We start from the raw sequence: 21886 nt of genomic DNA, 5'->3' as shown, positions 1-21886 counted from the left end.
TAGAAAAAACAAGCTAAGTCTGACTTGACTTTTTTATTTTAACAAAAGCATTTTTAGATTAAATTGAGAAAAGATAGACTAATTTCTAGCTTACTGCATCAAATGTGAACATCAAATTTTTCGGCTGATGTTGTTTTTTATGTTATCGAGTGACGTTCGATTGCAGCAGTTATTTGCTCTGCTGCAGCAAAGCAATCAATCATGAAACGTACCTACGCAAAATTACTCCACCGAGAGAAGATTATGCAGGGTGTTGAAATTTATTTCAGCTGGTCATGGAATTAATTTTATGTTTTTACAGTAGCTCTTAAAATCGAAATTGATAGTTTACTAATATGTATCAAAATATTTTAATATTCTCTTTCATTTTTTTTTCCAGTGCGGTGATTCTCCATGCGACTTGACAGCCATCCCAAGGGAAAAAGTTACGAGAGTAAGTAAATTATACATTTATTTTACATTGAAACTATTTAAAAAACATTATATCTTTACTTATTGCTCCAAAAATGATACATACTCGATTCATGATATCGCTAAGTTATTGACCATTTATCATTAGGCTAGGTTGTAAATCTCATTCTTTCAGATACAATACTAGCTCGAGTTTGAATTTCTATCTCTTTTAACGGTTAATATTCAATATGTTACCCATAAAATCATGTAACTACTTCCTGCTATTTTCTAAAAAAATAATTTCCAAGCATGAGACCTTGTATTTTTTAACAAAAAAAAAATTTGTAAACTATCCAGAATGAAATATTTAAAGCTTGTTAATCAAAATGTAACAAAAACAGGGAATGGGTCACATCCAAAACCGAAATTGACTTGAATCAATTACACTAATGGGGGTAGTGTTGTCGATTTTCCTCCTTTTTTGGTTTTATCCTGAAACCAAAGAAAAAGAAGGGGAGAACACTTTCCGTACCTACCTAAATTCACACAACACCAAACCATCTCCCATGATTAATTAATTCATCAGAGCAAATGGCGAAAGAGGGTGGTTGTCGTCGTGTTTGATTTCTTTCGCCTCTGGCTTATGTGTATGTAAAGCAGAGCGAGAAAAAGTAATCACAACTAATGAAAGCTGAAGTTCCAAAGTTCGTCGGACAAATCGATTCAAAAGAAATGGAAAACGCTCGACCTTTTATTGGGTTAGTTAGCTTATTCAGATTGCTTGTTACTAGGTTTGTTTATTTGTATGTTCTGTAAATTTTAAGATAAATTCTCTTTCAAACTCTTTTTGCCAGATCTTTTGATCTGATGAATTAAACTATTGTTCATATAAGTAAAAGAAAGTGTTTTGTTGTTATTTTTTTCCTTAATCTCTCTATACACTTGTGACATCTAGTTTCGTAACTTTAACTTAAGAATATTTTTTGACAGTTGCTTTGAATTACTTGGGAAATGGATTTAGTGGTGGCTCCAGAGAGTATGCTGAGGTTTTAAGGAAATCTAACAAAACCCTGATATAAAAATATAAAACAAAAGTAATATTTAAAAAAATAAAAAAAAATGCAACGGGAAGATAAGCGTTTTGATTTCATTAAAAAATATATCAACGTTTCAATGGTGGCTCCAGAGAGTCACTTTCAACGTGTTGACCTAAAGCTCCTCTTAATATTACAAAAGTGAGTTATTTCCAGTTGCAAATTTTTCATAAAATATTTAGAAAGACGTCCACTAAAAAAAATAAAATTTGCAGTTCACATTCGCGTTTTTTCCTTTTTCGTTTAATTTTTTTTTAAACAAATCTTCGATTCCATTTCCATTCTTTCGGAATTTCAGCTTTATAATTTGGACACTTTTCCCACGGTAGCTTGCGTTGTACTAGTTTTGAAACTAATTTGTGGCGCCTGTTTTCACCTCTAAGTCACCTGAGACACTACGACTGATGGTTCATATTTCAAAAATTTCAATTACAGCTGCCAGTCGAAACCCAATACGCAAAAAAAAAAAGAAAAATACTTTCACGTGCTCACATGTTACAAAGGTGGAGGAGTAGGTTGTTTTCTCCACCTTTTTCGCTTCTTTCAAACACATGTACTACACACCTAATAAAAACAAAAATTGAAGCACCGCTTCCAGAATGGAATGAAAGGCGAAAAAACCTTGAAAGGTCGACCTCCCCAAAAGTGTTCGAACGTTCGTTGAATGTTATGCATAGCACCTGATGGAAAAAAGAAAAAAAATACCAATAAAGGATACTCACCCTGTCAAAGGATTCTCCTTTTCCTACACACCCACTCCATTTGCTTTAGCTCAGCTGAGCTAAACTGACTCCAAGTGGGGCGAATATCGATGAAGTACGGTATGGTGAAAAATTTGAGCCACAACACAAGACAGCAACTACAAAAAAAAATGAAACGCTCGAAAACCATTCGAACAAAATGTATGGCTCAATCGTGGTTGGTTAAAATGCACTTCACTTTTGCAAACCGCAAATTTTATTCGCTCCAGTCAGTGTGTGCAATGCTGCAATCTTTGACCACATTTATGCCTCCATCCCGCTCCCCTGTCTTCGACCTTTCTCACTTCTGTCAGTCAGTTGGGAAGAGATTATTGCTGTTGCTGTTTGTTGGCTGGTGCAATTTTCTTCAATCATTTTCTCCTCTTTGTAGTGAGTGACTGTGCTGCTCTTTGGTATGCAAAGTGATAAAAATGTTTCGTGTTCGTGTGTAACAGAAATGCATGAAAAATGTTATCAAATTTTCTACCTAACGAAAGTGGATCATCTTCCTTTGAGCATTGGAGAATGCATTTATGCATTTTGAGTTATTTCAGGAACAAAGAGCCTTCAAAGTCTTCCCAATGGGGCAGCGTTATCTGAACAAAAGAAGAGGGTATACAATTTTCTTACGTTCCTGGAACCTGAGAACAAATCTTGGTCGTCAACAAGAGCAGATCGTTTGAAGAAAGGTGTGAAATCGGTCTGTTCATTGATATTGGCACTAAATTAATTTAGCTGAAGTGCTTTTTTTATTGAGAAACAAATATATACGTACACATCCACACGTACACTTCCTAAGACTTAAGAGCATCTCTTTGAATTAAATGTAACTTAGCTAAAAATAAACTTTAAAAAATATTTTGTTCTTAAATTGACATGTAGGTATGCTAATAATATTGCAAATATTCAAAGTAAACTGTCCAGCAGCCAAATCATTATCATAGTTCAATTATAAATTATTTTTTTCTAATTGAACGAAAATCCACAATATCATCAACCTTACAGAATTTTTTTTGAAAAAATTTTACAAGTGGCTCCAGAGAGTATAAAGATTTAAATGAAAAAAGCGAAACATAAAATGGAGGAGTGGAAGGAAATTACTTGAAATTTATACTTTCTTCGAAAATTTTTTTTTCATTTCATCCTGTAATTTCATCCACAATAAATGAACATCTTTTTAAATGCACCCTCTCATTTAAGGGATAAGTCATCCCGAAACGAACAGAATTCACTTCCATCCAACCTCGAAGAAAATCGATGCTCAATAAATCTCCACCACTTTTTTACTCACCAATTCACCGATTCGGTCTGTTTTCATTCACCCATATCTGTTCTGGTCTATTCTGTTCTGTTCTGGATGGCTTTGGCTGGCAGCGGTTCAATGTCTCCTGCTGGAGAAACTAGAAACACATCTTATACCTACTGCTAATGTCGGGGAGAGCAAGTGGCAAAGTTCAGCTGCTTAGAGTAGAGTCAATAATGGGCCTTCCACCACACCACACCCCCCACACGGCAGGCTTCAATTCTTCAATAGTTGAGGTGAGGTCGTTGAAGAAAGGGAGGATACCCGGCCGATAAGCATCATGACCCGTAAGACGAACTTTCCTTTCCCGAGCTCATGCTCCGGAAAGATCCACCAAACTTTCACAATACATCTTTTGGTTGGATCGCCTAACATTCTAGGAGCTCTAGGTTAGGAGAGCGGAATGAAGGCTCTGTCGAAAATGATGAAGGGAAAAATAGCTTTGTGCACTTTTGTTCGTCCCAGTTTTTTTTCTTTTTCCTTTTCTTTGGCTGGCCTCTCTTTACGATATTTTGTCCGTGTGGGTTGGGCTCAATCTAATGGCGTGGTGAGGAAATTCCGTTCCAACACCATTCTTTACAGGCAGCGCGAAAGAATGGTTTCGTTCATGCCTTCCATGCTTCTTTCATACGATTTCTTTTTTTTTTTTCGTTTCTCAACTTCCGGTTTCTTGCGATTATCTTGACGCGTGTGATATTTTTCCCCCGACATCTTTTCTTTCGTGGTGGCAGCAAAAGGCCTGCCTTCTATCAGTCTCTACGAGTTTTTTTTCTTCTTTTTCTGCATACATTGAGCCCCATTGAGCGATGACTTCATTCATCAGCATATAAAAACAAATGATGGCGATGAAAAGATTCGGCGCTTCATTTTTCTTTGATTTTTTTTTTATTTCAGTTCAGTTGCTTCCTTCTCCAGGGCAAGAGATTCCTTCCTTTTGTGTGCGATCGTGGCTCTTCGAGGAAGGAGATCCTAAAAATGATGGATGGCTTTCAATTGCTTCTGAGAATTTCCTCCAGCGCAAATAATATTGAGAACCGACACTGTGTTTGATTACCTGGGGACGTGTTTCATTCATGGGGGAGTATTTCCTCCTAAGTTCATTAATTTGGATGGTGGTGAAATTTGAATGAAACGTTTCCTCGAGTGATGAGATTATTCTGATAAAGTATTGTGATGTGGGAACTCTTATCAATGCAAGTTTTTGGATAAAAATCAAGAACTGAATCAATTTTTAAGAATGTTTTATTTTTTCTTTCTTATTGAATCTTTTGTATACAGTAGAACCAATTTGAACTTGAGCTTAGGTTTGCTATCAACTATTTACGGTCCTCCACGACCCCCTCCTGGCCAATGGTTGCACTCCGTGATTGAATCGAGATAATCAACGTTGCACAATGAACCAATTGAAAGATTACTGGGACAAGCAATACAATCTCACTATACAATTTTGAGAAGCTTCTTCTTTCAAATGAACCATAAACGACGCCGGCCAAGTCCGTGTAGCCGATAGAGGAAAGGAAGTGCAGTGCATTTGATTATTTGTTTTGTGGAGACTGGCTGTACGCGTCATCCTTCCACAAATTTCACGCTGATTTTTAGTGATCAAAGAAAAATCTATACTCCGGAGCTCCAGAGTGTTTCTCAGTGAAACTTCTATCGTATTCTATGATGCAATTCACAAGTTATAAATCAAAAGGCCTTTCAACTAGCAATAAACTCGCAATGGAAACTCGTTTTTTAAATTTAAAATAGTTTTTTCCTGCAACTTTAAATTTGGTAAAATAACACAAATTAATGTTTTTCAATTTTATGGTTTTATAATCCTTTTATCACGACTAGAAACTCTCTCTAAGGTTCCAAATAGGTAGTTGTCTATTTTTAATTTTTTAATGTAACATGATAGTTAAAGAAAGTTTAGATTTTTAGTGCACCAAAAGTAAATTTTTATCAATTAAAAAATACGGCGCGTATGACTTATCTTAAGGTTGCCAGAATTTTTTCCACTCCTATCCGGGCCTAGCAATTCCGGGCATTTTTTCAAAAAAACCTGGCAAAATCCGGGCATGGATTTCAATTTTTCAAATCCAAAAACCGGGCAAAAACCGGGCAAAATGTAGGTGTTATTATATATAAAAGCAAAGAAAAAATGCAAAAAAAATGAAATTAATATTTTAGTGATGTAATTGCAGACTTCCAAATACTTTTTGGAGCACTTAAATATTTAAAGGTTTATAAAAGTAAATCAGCGAAATAATTTGAAACAACCGTTGAAAATTTCCATACCGTTAATCGATTTTGCTAAAACTTACTCAAAATCTTTGATTTTTTTGGTTTCTTTGTGAAAAAATCCGGGCAATATCCGGACTTTTTTCACGATATCCGGGCAACCGGGCCGGGCCGGACTTTCTCGAAATTTTGCATCAAATATCCGGGCAAACCCGGATAAATCCGGGCAATCTGGCAAGCTTAACTTATCTAATTGTTGTAAAAAGGGGTTATTGAAAAAAAAAGTTTCAAAAAAGGCAACTAAAGCACTTCAGACGATATCTGCCGTTGGGAGGCTAAAGAAAAACGGCACTGAAAGTTGCACTTCAAAATGCAAAAAATTGCCATAAAAGATACGATGATAAATCAAGCTTGTTACAAGGTTTTTTAAAGTTGAAATTATTGTAGGAATTTTGAAATTGAAAAATAATTTGACTGCATCAAACATCTAAAAATTGCTTCAGTTTAATCTGGCATATGTTTCAAAATGTTAGATTTAACTACTGTGACTAATTTGATAATTACAGTGCCGCATCGTTCTTCCAAAAACTTATCTATTAACATATTAACAAAAATATGGTTATAATCCGAATTATTTTTTATCAAAAATTTTATCTTCAAATTGGTTTTTCGATTTTTTAAATTTAGACGTATATATTTCGCGTCAGCCCCTCTTGGCGACGAAAGTATTAAAGCTTGAATTTTTAAACAAAAATCGAATTTTGAAAAAAAAAATTTCGTAGAGGTTAAATAGCTGTGGGAGACAGAAATACAGGTTGAAAGTAAAGATAAATTAACATTTTAGAGCAGAAGTGGACGACCTTTAAATTTTAAATCTAGTCGGCGAACCACACTTTAAATAACATTTTCTTTGATAATTAGCGGAGCTTCACGTCATTTTTAATAACTGCATATTTGAGACAAACCAAATCTTAAAAAGGAAAGATAAAACGAATTCCCGTGTTTAAAACAGAAATTGAACACGACTTTTTAAATACCCGACATTGAAAAGGTCGGGTAAATTTTTGTCATTTTTGAATTCTCTCAATTTTCGTTCTTACAACTTTCTTGCTAATACCGATGGTACTATTCATCATCACTTCTATTTTAAAATCATCTGGAGCTTACCACAGTGTCAACTAAGTGTGTGAAAAATTAAAGAAATTTAAAGAAATCACCGTCTTCTTATCGTTGGACGTTGAATCGCTTATTAATTTTTTGTGATTTTTTTCCACAATCAAAACTTGTTCTCAAAGCCTAGAATTGTTTTCTTACTAACGGTAAAAACCCCGTTTTTTTTAATTGCAGTTCTGTATCGGATCATTGCATTGAGATGTCGAGCAAGGTTGTCGAAATCATAGAAAAATTAACAATTTCGCTTTATTTTAAGCAACTATCTTCAACACTACATTCTTGATTCCAGATTTTTTTTTCAGATGTTTTTATATTACTAATCTTATTTCTAGATACCAGGGTAGGATATCTAAAGCTATATTATAACTTTTGTAATGTGGATTGCGAATTATAAATGAAATAATTCATTTTATCGATGTAGTTATAAATTTTCTATCAAATTCCTGAAAAAAGCATCACAGATAATCGTCAAAAACCTTTTGGGTCGAATCACAGAATTTAAGATATCTATTGTTTATTAAGTTAATTCATGTTTATAAAACAAAACTAAAATCTTTCATCCAGATATTTTTATTAAATATTCGCAATTTTCGTCAAAATTAAATGAAAATGAAATAAAAATATTTCACAATGTTTTGCTTTGGATTTTTTGCCAGTGTTTGATTGCAAACGGAACATGCCGAATTGGATAGAATAATTTCATAAAAATTATCTGCTGAGCATATTTTTTATCATACAACTTTAGTTTTGCTTGAAACGAAAATAATGACTTCACTAACAGATTTCGAAATTCTATTGATCAGGTGTAGCTTCCGATTTTGGCTGTCCTTCCGACTCACTTTAATGGATTTTTCTTTTCAAAGTGGTAGGAATTGAATAATTAGGAAAAAATGTATCCTGAATTAGATGAAATCCAATATTACGTACTTGGGTACTTTTAACTGCTGAGTCAAAGTTTCTCCAATAACTGACGGAATCAGCAAAGATACCAGATTGAGCATCAAGTTCCTGGACTCCGGAGGGCCGCTTTTTTCCCTTATTGGTCGCTCCATTACTGGTGTTTTCTGTCTACAACTGGGGTCTTCTGTCTTGGAGAAACGGTTTGCACTTGATTTTAAATTATTTTTGAAACTTTTTTCACAAGCTTGAAATGAAGAGCTTGAAAAAAAAACACGTCAGTTTCTTGTCACAGACTACTTAGATCTCTCTGCGTATACAGTAAAACTTTTTTGAAGCGATTTAATCAGTCAAAACAAACTATAACAAAAAAAAATCTCAAAGCTTAACCATCATCTTATGAATGTTATATGGTTGACGTTCTTTCACCTTTTTTCTTCCTACAGTTTTGGTGAAAGTTTCTCATGAATCAGCTTCAACGAACAGTGCCACTTTTTGGTACACCCACCACCCCAAATATCAGCCACAGACGAACGCGGTCGAATGAATTGGATAATCATGATCAAAGACGATGGAATTCCTAAAATAAGAAAATCGATTTCAGGGGAAATTTTTTGCTCTTGCTTTCGGAGGTTTCGACTGCGACTTTGTTTGACGAAGGGAAAATCGATGTGTGTTTGGGTTGCGGTTGGTGTAACTTACTGTAAGTGGGTGGATGAATTTAGCTCTCAATCTGAACCCCATCTAACATGTACCTACCTAAAGGTGTTGCAAGTTAGCCTGATCCGCCTAGCTGTGGTTGATGAGAATAAAATTTTAAGGGTTCATTGGCATATTTTTTGAAGCAGACGACAACGCTGGAAAGTTGCTCTCGTAACAATCGTTCGATTGACCAGTTTCATTGGTATAAATAATGAGTAAAAATGGTAGGAGCTCTTTGCCGAGTTGATACTGAGTATGAAGGCTGAATTCTGAATTCTAAACTCCTTGAAATTCTTAAAGAAGCATGAGATATTGAAATGCAAGAGAGAATGTGTGCTAGCTAAAGTCATCTTGAAGGGAACAGAACGTATGTATATTGTTGAATGGAAACGGAACGAATCGTTAAATCATTGGACAAAAAGAATCTGGTATCACATTACCAGAATTGCTAATTCTGAACTCCTATTCCAAAAAGAAATCTGAAGTAAGTTGAAATTTCACTCAAATTTAGCGTGCATTTGAACCATTCAACGAGCACCAAAACTAGCACCCTCGGAGAGACGAAATCGATGCTAGCCAGATTTGAATATTTAATGGACCATCATTTTGCATGTGCAAAATATTTTCGCAGAAGGGTTTTGGTTCGTTTTTCCAAGATGTTTTTATTACTGCTGCTGCTGGTATAACTATTCCTTCTGGCTTCAATCTCCGGACGAAGGAACATGTTTACGTAATAGCTCTTAATGTCTATTTTTTGTGTTTCGAACGGCTAGACCAAGTCATAGTCGTCCATCGTTGGAAAGAGCCTCAAAAAAGAAAAACAAAATCAAATAAATCCTAGCAAAATATTCAAGAGCAGCCGGATTGAAAGTACTTTGAACGATGATGGCCGTGCCTCTACCTACACCTTTCTTTGGAGGTGATTTTATTTTCCCATTCTGTTGGCTGAGACAGGGCAGCGACGGCGACGAGGGTTGATCAAGAAGAAAACTTTCATAAAAGGTGAATTTGGTCCATTTGGAAGAGGACGAAAAAAAATCAAAAAGGTATGGGTAGTACACAACAGTTCGACATTGGAGAATATATATCCTTTCAACATGTTTTCTCCTTTGCAGTGAATTATGCCTTGAAGTGAAAGCTAGGTCGTGTCTCAATTTCCAAATTCAGATAAAAAACGATGGAAGGTTGGAATTTAAATTTTTAAATTTTGAGAACTAAGATTAGATTTTAAAAACTGAAAAAAAAGAAATGTTTTGGATTTTTCAGTATCACTCCCAATCGACAAGTTTCATCAATCAGTTCAGAAGGCATAGTTGTACGTAGGCGTTTTTTTCTCTTTTGCCTTTTTAAGCTTCATTTCACTTCCATTCGTTCATTTTAAGAAAATGGTACCGACCTTCATTTTTTTTTCATCCCAAGCAGAAGAAAAGCAAAACATCATATCTTTGCAACTCGGAAAAAGTTCTTTCTTTCAATTGAGGAAGCATCTCACAGGTGGATTTTCTAGAATGCTTCAAAGAATCATATGTGTTGGGTCAAAATTTCAAAATGATTTTGTTCGATCAAAGGGCATTTTTCATCACTTTACCCAATAAGTTCAAATAAGTTAAAAGAATTCATTAGAGTCACATTTTGCTTTTCTGGATAAAGTTAATCCTATTCTATTTCTATTTTACATAAATCTAGTTGTTGAAATCAAACTGAGAAGTAGGCGATGACTGGATGACATCGTCTGTGTTTTTTTTTCGCGTCTCGGAAAAATAATTGAATAATAATGATTTTTTCGGGAAATTGTGAATTTGAGTTGATAGGTGATATCAATATAAGCCCGAGGAAGAATGTTTGTAAACTGTGTAATATTGTGATTAAGTGCTACGAAGTTTTCCCCCAGCGTGAGTTGGCTATTGCTTTTAGTTTATATGAGTCAACGTGGCTAGTGAATAACTTCCTAGTAGATCTGTCGCTGTTTATTTCAAAAGTCCGCCAAAAGTTGGCCAAAATGAAAATTGATTGAAAAAAGTATGGGGAAGTTCAGGAGTTCAGACTGGAAGGAAATTATACTGAGAATTGAAAGTGTAATTCGAAAATTAATTTTATGGTGACTTCTGAAGTGTTTTTTTTGTTTTCATTTTCTACTCACCCAATGTAATGGCCCCCGATAGTGTTAGTTTGCCAACGACGTTTGTTTCCCGGATTGCTATGATGATTTTACGTATTTTAACGTTACTTGGTGTATAGAGCTTGCGAAAAGGAATGGTAAAATTGACTGTATTTTCTGCAGTTCTATTTATAAATTATGGATTAGGTAACAAGATATCGACTGATCGGTCGAAGGTTAAGTTGAGTTGTAAGTTAAGTTGTTGTGTTTTCACTCTATTGTGTTGTGAGCCTATGAATCAAAAACGCTCACTAAAGAAGATAGTATGTGGCTATCGACATACCGGTATCTGAACTTTCCATTTACCGTAATTGAATTAAAAGGAATCTTTCAATTACTTTGATTCAGTTGATTCTGTTGTATTTTCATTTTGAATATAGATGGCTGAACTCCATTTAAGAGATTTGGGGCGGTTGGACAGGACATCGCATCTAACTTCATTCTGATGTCTTGGAGATCTTTAAATTTTTTGACGGTCGCTATTTGAGAAAAAATAAAGTCAAAAACAACTCTATTGGTGGAAGAAACGGAGTCGGTTGGAGGAAGTTCGTTAGAATGTCAGCTTTGAATTTAAAATTTTCATTTAAGCTATGAAAAAAATCGACCGTCTACAGCGAGTAATGTGGTACGAATGCGTATTTTTTTCTGAATAAATAACGATAAAAATTTGAAAATAAATTTCTATTATAGATATTTAACTACAAAATTTCAATCGTAGTATACAACAAATGTTGATGTTGCATTTAAGTTTCGGGGAACGGAAGATTCCTATCAGCATTTTTTTTTTGTTTTGCAATTTATTTTAAAAATGAGGAAAATCATGAATTCAGAATCAAAACGGAAATATTTATACAAAACTATCATTACAGAATAAAAAGCTTTATAAACATAAAAAATTGAAATGGAATTACAATTATAAATCAAAGTTCTTAAACTTATTTTCAAAGTCATATCAGATGTCTAAAGTTAGCTTGCCAGATTGCCCGGTTCTACCCGGACTTGCCCGGATAGTTGACATCCCGGATAGTTAAATAAATTTGAAATAATCCGATCCGGCCCGGTTTCCCGGACTTCTTTGAAAAAAAAACCTGGATTTTTCACGGATTTATTTCCATTATTAAATAAAACTAAAACTAATTGAGTTCTTAAAATTTTTATTTCTTCGTCTAAAACACGATAATTTTTAAGCAGTTTAAGTTTTATCATAATCACGTACGGTTTTCTGGAATAAAAAGAAAAGATTTTAAATTTGCTGATTTTTTTGGATTAAAAAAGTCTTATTTTTTCTTGATTTTTGTGGAGTTATTCCTGGGTTTGGACCTAATTTGCCCGGATACTGTTTTTGTTTATTTTAGGTTGAAAGTTTTGAAATGTAATGCCCGGATTTTGCAAGGCTTTTAGATGAAATTGACCAGATTTACCCGGCCCGATGCATGCGGGAAAAAATCTGGAAACCTTAGTCTGAACCAAGGCCGTGCGAACGGGGGGGGGTTTTAGGGGTTAAACCCCCCCCATGAAAATTTTTTCCAAGTAAAATTTTCACCGGAGTAACTGAAAATTACTTGATGTTAAAATGTATTTGAAAATGAGTGTTAACAAGCAAGTCAGAAATTTTTCTCGCCTCCGGCGGATTTTAGACTTCAATCACCCTTGGCTTGAGACATTTCGATCTACGATACTATTCGACGTTTACGAATCGAAAATAACTTTGGTTCAAAATTGCAATTCAATTAATCTTTTATATAGGAACTCCAAACTTGACATACAAAAACCCTACCTCGTCTTCAGAATTGGGTTTTATTAAGAAGTGTAACTGAATAAGAACAGAGTTTGAAACGAACCATTTTTCTTAAATCGTTATTTTAATTTCAAATGTTATGCTGATATGAAAAATTCTTCAAGAAACCAATTTCGACTAAATTTTATTAAGTGTTTTTTGGTTTTCTAAATGCTCAACACAACACATAATTTACACAAGACCACAAAATTTACATTTTTCGTAGGGGCAATGAATTAAAAAGGCCATTTCGACTAATTTGGGTACCTTGAATCTGAATATGCAATATTTCTATCAGCTTGTTATTGAAATGACTTTTAAATGAGTAAAAAGTATTTGAGAATTTTCTGCATGGTTTATACAAAAATTCATATAAAAAATCTATCAATAAAGAATAAAAGTTTTTAATGAACTATCAACTTTCCTCAAGAATTCAAGTATTTTTGAGTTCTGCAAAAAGTTATAGAAGTTTTATTTTTTTTCATTTATCAGTTTTCAAAGAACGTCTACTCTAGAACATCTAATCTTTTTGCAGGTTTCAACAAATGTGTTAAATAAAATCAAGTTTTTTTTACACTTTCTACAGTTATGTCAAAAGAACTTGATATCTTTCCAACTTTTTTAAATTGTTGAATTTTACATTTTTTAGATCATGCATCATTTTCATCATAATAATATCCTTTAATTGGATGAAGTATGATAAACAGAATCAGAATCAGATTGTTTTCGTATATGTAGGTTTGTTAGTTTATCAGTTTTCTATGTTTGATTTTACTTCAAACTGATACATTTTAAAACTCCTTAACACCAAAACTCAAAGTGTCGACCAAATTTGATAAAAAAATTCTAGTTCATAACGCTAAAATCTACCAAATCAATCATTAAAAAAGCACCAAAATGCTGTTGTCTTGAGGCATCAATAAAATTATGTAAATTCTTATGGTGAAACGTGTTTATTAAAAAATACCTCCTGAAATGTTTAAAAATAACTTATCTTATTCATTTTCATATTTTGTTTAAATTTTCAAATAAATTAACGGAATTTGAAAATATGTTTTTTTTTCCAATTCTTTATTTAACTTGCCGAATTTTTTAGTCGAAATATTTAAATTTTAGAAAAAAATTGAACAATTTTGTTTTTTTTTTAATTCTGAATTTTTGTGTTCTTGACACATATGCCCTTAAGTGTTAATTCTTAGTAAGAAAAACAAAGTTTCAATCTTCTGTTCTTTCCAGGACCCAATATTTCAATCAAAAGTGACAAAATACTCCAAGCTTGTAATTTTAAACTTTAAAACTGTTGTAACTTGGAACTCCTTATCTTTCAATTTTTATCAATACATTTCCTTGTAAGCAACAAATGAACATGAAGTTATTATTTTGAACTTCCAAAATGAACAATTTAAGCCATTTATTTTTGCTATAAATAGGTTTTCTATTCTCCCTTTTATCAAATTAAATTAAACCATCAATCATTGAATAAATTTTCCAAAGTTCAAACTAGTTTTTTCAGTTATCGAAAATTCCCATTTTTAATCGCGATTGAATATTTTTTGTTTGAATTGAAAACACTACAGTGAAATTTTTCAATCACCTTTCAGTTGAAAATAAAGAACAAAATTTTAATAAAGATGAATAAAAATTAACAATTATTATCATTTTCCTAAAAACTAATCATGGTTAGTTTTTTACCTGATTGGATGTTTATTTTAGAATCCAGATTTTTTTTTATGCTCTGTGTTTTGAAAACGTTTATTCTAAATTAGCTTACAAATTCTATTAAAACAAATTTATAGTTCAGAATAAAATGCATAATTTTGAAAAAAAAAAATATTAATGACTTACCAAAAATTTAAAACTTTCATTCTGGTATGATTTGAAAATTTGTTTTTTGTATCAGTCCAATTTATTTTTAGTTTGTGTGGTGAATCATATGTGAAAAACGGTGTCAGAAATTGGTTTTTTTTGTCAGGTTGCTACAGCACGGTTTCTATTCCAGCCGTATGTGATGGAAGTATTGCTATTTTTGCATCACAGCAGGCGATATTATCGCCAACACGTGTTGTAAAAACTCTGGGAGGCCACAGATCTTGAATTGTTTTCGCATGGTAAAGTTTTCAAAATGTGCTAAAAGTGTCAAAATTTCTACCACTTTCTCCCAACACCAGTGAACTTGCTCTAAAGATTTAAATGGATCTTCACTATTTCCATGATCGGGGTAGGCTGTGACCGTCGATGACGGAAGTGGTTTTTTTTTTCATCGGAAAAATTTTCAAGTGCTCTCGAACCCTTATTTCAAAAGTTTATTTGTCCTGTCTTCCTGGAATGGTGTCGGTCACTCATACTAATCGGGGATGAAACCTTCAGAGTCATTTATACATGTTTGGCATCCGAAAGTGTTAAAGCTAAGTACTCTCTTATTTTTATAGTAATCAATCAATCAAGACTTGGAAATTTAACTTAAATACTTCAATCTTGTCATTAATAATGTCGCAAAATACTCATTTTGAAGCAATGATTTTCAATATTTTCAAACCATTTTTCATTTTTCGTTTGTTATGAATTCAATCAGTTCTATTACAAAATTGGTCCTTTTTGGTTAATTTTTTTCACTTTGTGATTTATCAAAATTTTATTAAAAATTAGAAATTTTGAGTTATACCTTATAGAAATAGAATATCTCGCTCGGTAATCATCGACCTTAATGGGGGGTTTAAACAAAGCCAGCTTAGGAAGATAGCCTCATAAATTAATGGCGATATTTATTTCAAATTTTGATTACAAAAAAGTAGTTATTAAAATTGGAATGCAAGTTAATCCTCGAAGATTAGCTCATTTCTGGGCGCCTAATTCCAAAACAAAATAATCCTTTGGGGATAACCACGACGGGCCTTAAGAGCACCAAGCTGCCAAGACAAGATGCTCGGGATGAACGATGTAATCTATGTTTACTACCAATTTACGCTGCAAAGCTCATGACTGAAACCACATTATTCACAGTCAACCGCAAGGATTGGTAGCAAGTAGATAGACGGGGGCACTTCGCAAGGTAGATAATGTGCGCTGCACCGCATCATATGTACATATGGCATGGCACCTGACTTTCATTGCACCGGAATGGAACGAAGTGAAACGTAAAAGGGCAAAGGATTCTGAGTCGCTTGGTCGGGTCGGGGAAGAAACATCAGCAGAAACAACAAAAACAACGACTACACCAACAGGTTAAAGTGGGTTAAGCTGGGCGTAAAACAGGCGCACACACGATGAAAGGAACTGACTGGTGCAATATCACAACGGCAGCATCCCATAAAATGCTTTTGTGGTGAACTTATTCCTGGAATATGTAGTCGGAAAATGGGAAAAAGGTGGTCCAGGACGCTGCGACGGACTCGGGGTGGGAAACTCGACATTCATTAATCCCTAGCGTGGGATAAACAAATTACTCTTCAACGAACATATTCCGGTGTAGGGTTTCCGAGTCCGGGTGTGAGTTTGTTTGTAAGTAAGTGTGTTGGGGAGCAAAACTCCTCTCCCCTCCTAAATGTTATAAATATACATATATGGTAGAAGCACCTCAATTGACTCAACATGCAACTCTCATCGGTCCTCAGGTGTAAATTAATACTGTAAGACAAATTAGGACCAACGTTTTATTCATAAATGAGTTAAATTTTGCCGAAAAGAAACGGTTCATCTCATGTTAGTTCGAAGAAAAAGAAAAAAAAACATCTCGTCGTTCTATAAAACTTAAATTTCCCGACCCATGATAGTTGAGTTCCCTTCTTGTTCCGGTCTATTAGTCAAACGACTGGTGGTTCCTCTCAACTCTCTTTATCTCAGAGGATGATTTTCGCAGTCCATTGCAGGCCAGTCGGTGGGGTATTAATGTGATTTTACGACAATTAATTAGCAACAGGAATTCGATTAGATACGCATCGTTGTGTTGTGCTGTTAGCAGGTGGACTTTCCTACTCAGATCGAAGTACGGCAAACGGATGCACTACCCTCACTCAATAATTGCAGTGCACCAGGAAACTCCTAGGGAGGGAATTTGTGAAGCTGCCTTCCCTGATGCGCATAACGAGGATGCTTGGCTGCCACTCGGTGGGAATGATAATTTGATTTGGAAAATTGAGCGTTATGAAATGTGGTTGAAATTGTTATTTCATTCAGAAATACTTAAGTTGAATTTAATCCAATAAGACTCGTATTCATAAAACTGACAAAACTGACAAAAATGACAAAAAATTACAAAAATGACAAAAATTTACAAAAATGACAAAAATTGATTGTCAATTCTCCTTGCCTGGGTAAGATTGACTATCTGCCCCGGATTCACTTGTTATAGAACAGATTTCTGTAGCATAGTTGGTAATGCGTTGGCCTTGAAAGTCAGAGATCGCGAGTTCAAATCCTTTTATCCAATAATTTGAAAGAAACGCTGAATTTTTGTTTTTGTATTTGGGACCCTGGGATCCAACAGGGTGTAAGTGCAAAAAATTGTTCATTTATGAGTCGGCAATGCCCAACATTTCTTCCTATTTTAACCTTCGTATCTTGCATTCTACATTTTTTTGTTGTCTCCGTGTGACCTTCGAAATAACTGTAAAATTTAGAAGGTTTCTTCCTGAACACTCTATCAATATGCTCTAAAATAACTTTACACATCTTGCATTATTATTTCATAATATTTTGTATTCACATAACTTAGTATCATGTTAGAAACACTGCACTTATCGTACTGCACATATCGGTATATAGATTAGTCGACTGTACATAGAGTAACTCACAACTCGAAAGATACCACCAATTTGCACTAATTTTTATCTTTTTCGGTTCGTTTCTTTTCTTTTTCGTCTCTTTTGCGTTGAACGTTTTTTGCAACTGCCATTAAAAATCGAATCACAAAACACGCACGATTTGATCACTCTTATTTGTTCACAAAAATTAAAAAAAAATACTCAATCGACGGCACTTTCGTGTTATTGTTTCTGTGTTTGTGTGCTTCGTTTTTAAACATTTGGCCTACTGTGCTGTGGGTGGAGAAACAGGACACGCACAAGCTCAATCACAGTTACTACAACAATGGCGATGGCCAATCGCAGCAACCGATAGCACAGCAAAGTCGACACGCGCTTAGTCGACCGAAGCAATCATCCTCAGCACTGCCTGTTTCTGCAGCACCACAATCGCCACCGCAAATAGTAAAACTGCCAACACTGCCACTGCCACCGTCACGGGCGTCCTCCACATCCACTGACGGCGATTACACCGAAAACGCACAATTCGCCCAAACCGGAATGTATCCGCCCAACTACGACCTGGTGCACAACTGTATCCGCGGGCTGCCATCGGAAAAGGTGAATTGCGATCCACCAAAATAGTGTTATTGCTCCATCTAGTTCACTTTCACCACCTACCTGTTGTTGTTGATGTTCCGAGTTTCGTTTGTTGTTTTTCTCTCGAATGGTCATCTTCTCTTCCCGCATCTCTCTGTATCGCCACGCGCCCATTGTAGAAAAATGTATAAAAGCTAGTTTATTTTACCAGTTTGTAAAAATATATGTATACTGTAACAAAATATTTTTTCGTGATTTTTTGTCTTAGTTGAAATAAAAAAAAAAACATGCCAATTCATCAGACCGTCTCAAAATTTTATATCCTACTACGATTGGTATGTGTTCGTTTGCTTGCAATTTTCCGGATCATCTTATCAAGTTTACGTGCCTACTTTGATTCGGTTTGAGATTTTTAATCTCTCCCTTCATTTGTGTTTTGACTTTTTCAGGTAATTTGCGCATAACACTTTATGGTTTTATTTCAATCACTATCGCATCTTGAAGTGAATTACATGTATTTATCAACAACATTGTAAGATTAACCAAACCGGGAACCGGGAAAACTAAGAAAAACATGGAATTTCGAGTCAAAACCGGAGAAGATTTTTTATGGATTTTTTTTTTTTTTAAATATGTCTTTATTTGTATCAATTCATCATTACATTTATATTACATTTTTTCATTAAATTAGGTGTTCAGCTCAATAATGAACTGTTCAGAGCCCTATAGTTAACTAGATATTAAAAATTTATTTGTAAGAATTAAATATGCTTAGCGCAATTAAGAATTTAATGTAGGAGAATATCCTTTAATGGCAAAAATATTTTAAACTTAAAACTAAACACTATCCTAAAATTAAACTAGTTATAAAGAGAACGAATCTCTGCGATGGAAGACTGCATCGATTTGCCTCTGAAGTTGGAGATGATTTTGTTGGCCATCTCTTCGATCGATTCAATGCCCGCAATCCGATGAAGATCTTCGGTGCTGTGCCAAGGTGGAAGCCGCAAAATCATTTTCAGAACCTTGTTCTGAATCCTCTGGATGGCTTTCTTCCTCGTCGCGCAGCAGCTAGACCAAATCGGAACTGCATACATTATCGCTGGTCGAAACACTTGTTTGTAGATAAGTAACTTATTTCGCAGACACAACTTGGATTTCCTGTTGATGAGAGAATAAAGAGATTTAGTATATTTATTACACTTAGATTGAATATCTTCAATGTGATTTTTAAAAGTAAGATTCCGATCAAGTGTAAGTCCCAAGTACTTCACGTGATCAGACCATTCTAATGAAACCCCATTAAAAGTTATGGAATGATTTTCATTAGGTTTTAAAAATTGAGCTCTTGGCTTATGGGGAAATAAAATAAGTTGAGTTTTGGAAGCGTTAGGAGAAATTTTCCACATTTTCAAGTAATTCAAAAAGGAATTTAAATTTTGTTGCAATCTACTGCGTACCACCCGTAAATTTCGACCTTTGACTGAAAGCAAAGTATCATCAGCAAATAATCTTCTACCTTTTCCTTCTGGTACATCAGGAAGATCAGAAGTAAAAATATTGTATAAGATTGGCCCAAGTATACTACCCTGAGGGACACCAGCTCTAATGGGTGTCCTTTCAGAGCATGAATTTTGATAGCTTACTTGTAAGGTTCGGCTAGTCAAATAATTTTGAATAATTTTGGTGAGATATACAGGGAAATCAAATCGAGCTAATTTAGCTACTAAACCTTTGTGCCAAACACTGTCAAAAGCTTTTTCAATATCAAGAAGAGCAACACCAGTTGAATAACCCTCAGATTTGCTAGCGTTAATCATATTAGTTACACTCAAAAGTTGATGTGTAGTAGAATGTCCATGACGAAAACCAAATTGTTCATCAGGGAAAATAGAATTCTGATTAATGTGAATCATCATTCTATTCAAAATAACTCTCTCAAATAGTTTACTTAAAGATGGAAGCAAACTAATTGGTCGATAACTTGAAGGCTCTGAAGCACTTTTTCCAGGTTTTAAAATTGGAGTTACTTTGGCATTTTTCCATTTATTGGGAAAATAAGCCAAGTGAAAACATTTATTGAAGATTTTAACTAAAAAATTTAAAGTGCTTTCAGGCAACTTTTTAATAAGAATATAGAAAATCCCATCTTCCCCTGAGGCTTTCATATTTTTTAATTTTTTGCAAATCAATTTAAGTTCATCAATATTTGTCTCACAAGAACTTTCAAATACATTTTGTTTAGAAAGAATATCATCAAATTCAAGGGAAATTTGAGCATCAATTGGACTTACAACGTTTAAATTAAAATCATGAGCAGACTCAAATTGTTGAGCCAATTTTTGAGCTTTTTCTGCATTCGTTAAAAGAAGTTTATCCCCGTCTTTCAAAGTAGGAATTGGCTTCTGGGGCTTTTTCAGAATTTTAGTTAATTTTCAAAATGGCTTTGAGTAGGGTTTTATGTCCTCTACTGCTTTGGCAAAATTTTCATTACGAATGAAATTTAAACGACGTTTGATCTCTTTTTGAAGGTCGCAATAAATAAATTTCAAATAAGGATCCCTAGTACGTTGATATTGGCGTCGACGAATGTTTTTCAGTCGTATCAATAACTGAAGATCATCATCAATTAAAGGTTGATTAAATTTATGTTTAACTTTGGGTATTGAAGCGGCTTTAGCATTGACTATTGAAGTTGTCAAATTTTCTACAGCCAAATCAATATCTTCAATTGAATTCAGTGGAACGTTTACATTCAAATTACGTTCAATAAAATTCCTATATCGCTCCCAGTCAGCTTTTTGAAAGTTAAAAGTTGATTTTAAAGGGTTTTCAATGGGACTTTGGGATAAAGAAAAAGTTACTGGAAGGTGGTCTGAATCGAGGTCCGCATGAGTAACTAATTGACTACAATGCTCGCCTAAATCCGTTAGAACCAAATCAATTGTGGAAGGATTTCTAATCGAAGAGAAACAAGTATGCCCATTAGGATATTCAACAGTGTAATAACCTGCAGAGCAGTCATTAAATAAAATATTCCCATTTGAATTTGATGAAATATTATTCCAAGATCGGTGTTTTGCATTAAAGTCACCAATAACAAAAAATTTATATTTATTTCTGGTGAGTTTTTGTAAATCTCCCTTCAAAAATTTTTCTGTTCACCGCTGCATTGATAAGGCAAATATGCGGCAATAATTATAATTTTCCCCATAGAAGTTTCTAATTCAATTCCAATTGTTTCTAAGACTTTTGTATTGAAAGAAGGAAGAAGTCTAAATTTGAGACGACTATTGATGACAATAGTTACACCCCCACCTTGTCGATCAAGTCGATCATTTCGCAAAATTTTAAAGAAAGCATTGCTTTTCAAGTTAATGTCTGGCTTTCATCTTGGTTAGCCAGCAAAGATCTAGCATTCCAATTCATAATATTTAAACATCTATTTGGATCCATGAGGGAATCGTAAAGTCATAATAATTTTGTTAGCATAATTAAAAGAAGTTTGGAAAGCTTCAAACATTGAATTTGCTTTCAACATAAGTTGCATCATTTCCATTAAATTTTGATGCAAAAATTTTAATTTTTCCTCAGTAATCTCACCCAAATCAACAAAATTGTTAGAATCAGAAGAGGAAGGAGAAGAAAAAGTATTTGAATTTCGGGGATTTTCCCAAGCCTTCGCATGAACGTTGAGACTTGGTTTTTTCCCATTTTTATTAGTTATGCCTGGAGAGGGCAACCCATTTTCAACCACCTCTGAGAACGATAAACAACGAGTCTGTGGCGCAGAATCAGTCCAGGTAACATTAAAATCACTTCGGGTATTACCCAGCCGTGATTCCAATGTAGGCCGAGGCTGACTGCGAACAGGCAGGTTGTTTGCCGGCCCGACGTGTGAAGACGAAAAAGAGGAAGGAGGAGAAGAAACTTTTCTGGAAACTTTGGGATTTTTCCTAGAAGCAATAATTTTTGCCCTGATGGGACAGTCTAGCGAATTCGAGGAATGATTACCTGCGCAATTTGCACACTTGAAAAATTCTGTTTTTGGTTTATCACCACCATAAAGGCATTTAGATTTTTC

At 34.3% G+C, this 21886-nt stretch overlaps 1 protein-coding gene across 1 annotated transcript; it reads left to right on the top strand.

Annotated features, from left to right (window-relative positions):
• The first annotated feature begins 201 nt into the window (after nucleotides 1-201).
• Nucleotides 202-17847, top strand: LOC129738388 (uncharacterized). Its single transcript, XM_055729568.1, has 3 exons — nucleotides 202-252; nucleotides 380-433; nucleotides 17515-17847. Exons 1-3 carry the CDS (start codon nucleotides 202-204, stop codon nucleotides 17845-17847), a joined length of 438 nt encoding a protein of 145 aa, XP_055585543.1.
• Nucleotides 17848-21886: the final 4039 nt, after the last annotated feature.

This window comes from Uranotaenia lowii, chromosome 1, assembly GCF_029784155.1.
Source record: "Uranotaenia lowii strain MFRU-FL chromosome 1, ASM2978415v1, whole genome shotgun sequence".
Classification (NCBI taxonomy): domain Eukaryota; kingdom Metazoa; phylum Arthropoda; class Insecta; order Diptera; family Culicidae; genus Uranotaenia; species Uranotaenia lowii.
Note: the sequence above shows the minus strand (reverse complement) of the source record. Positions and strands in the feature narration are given on the sequence as shown.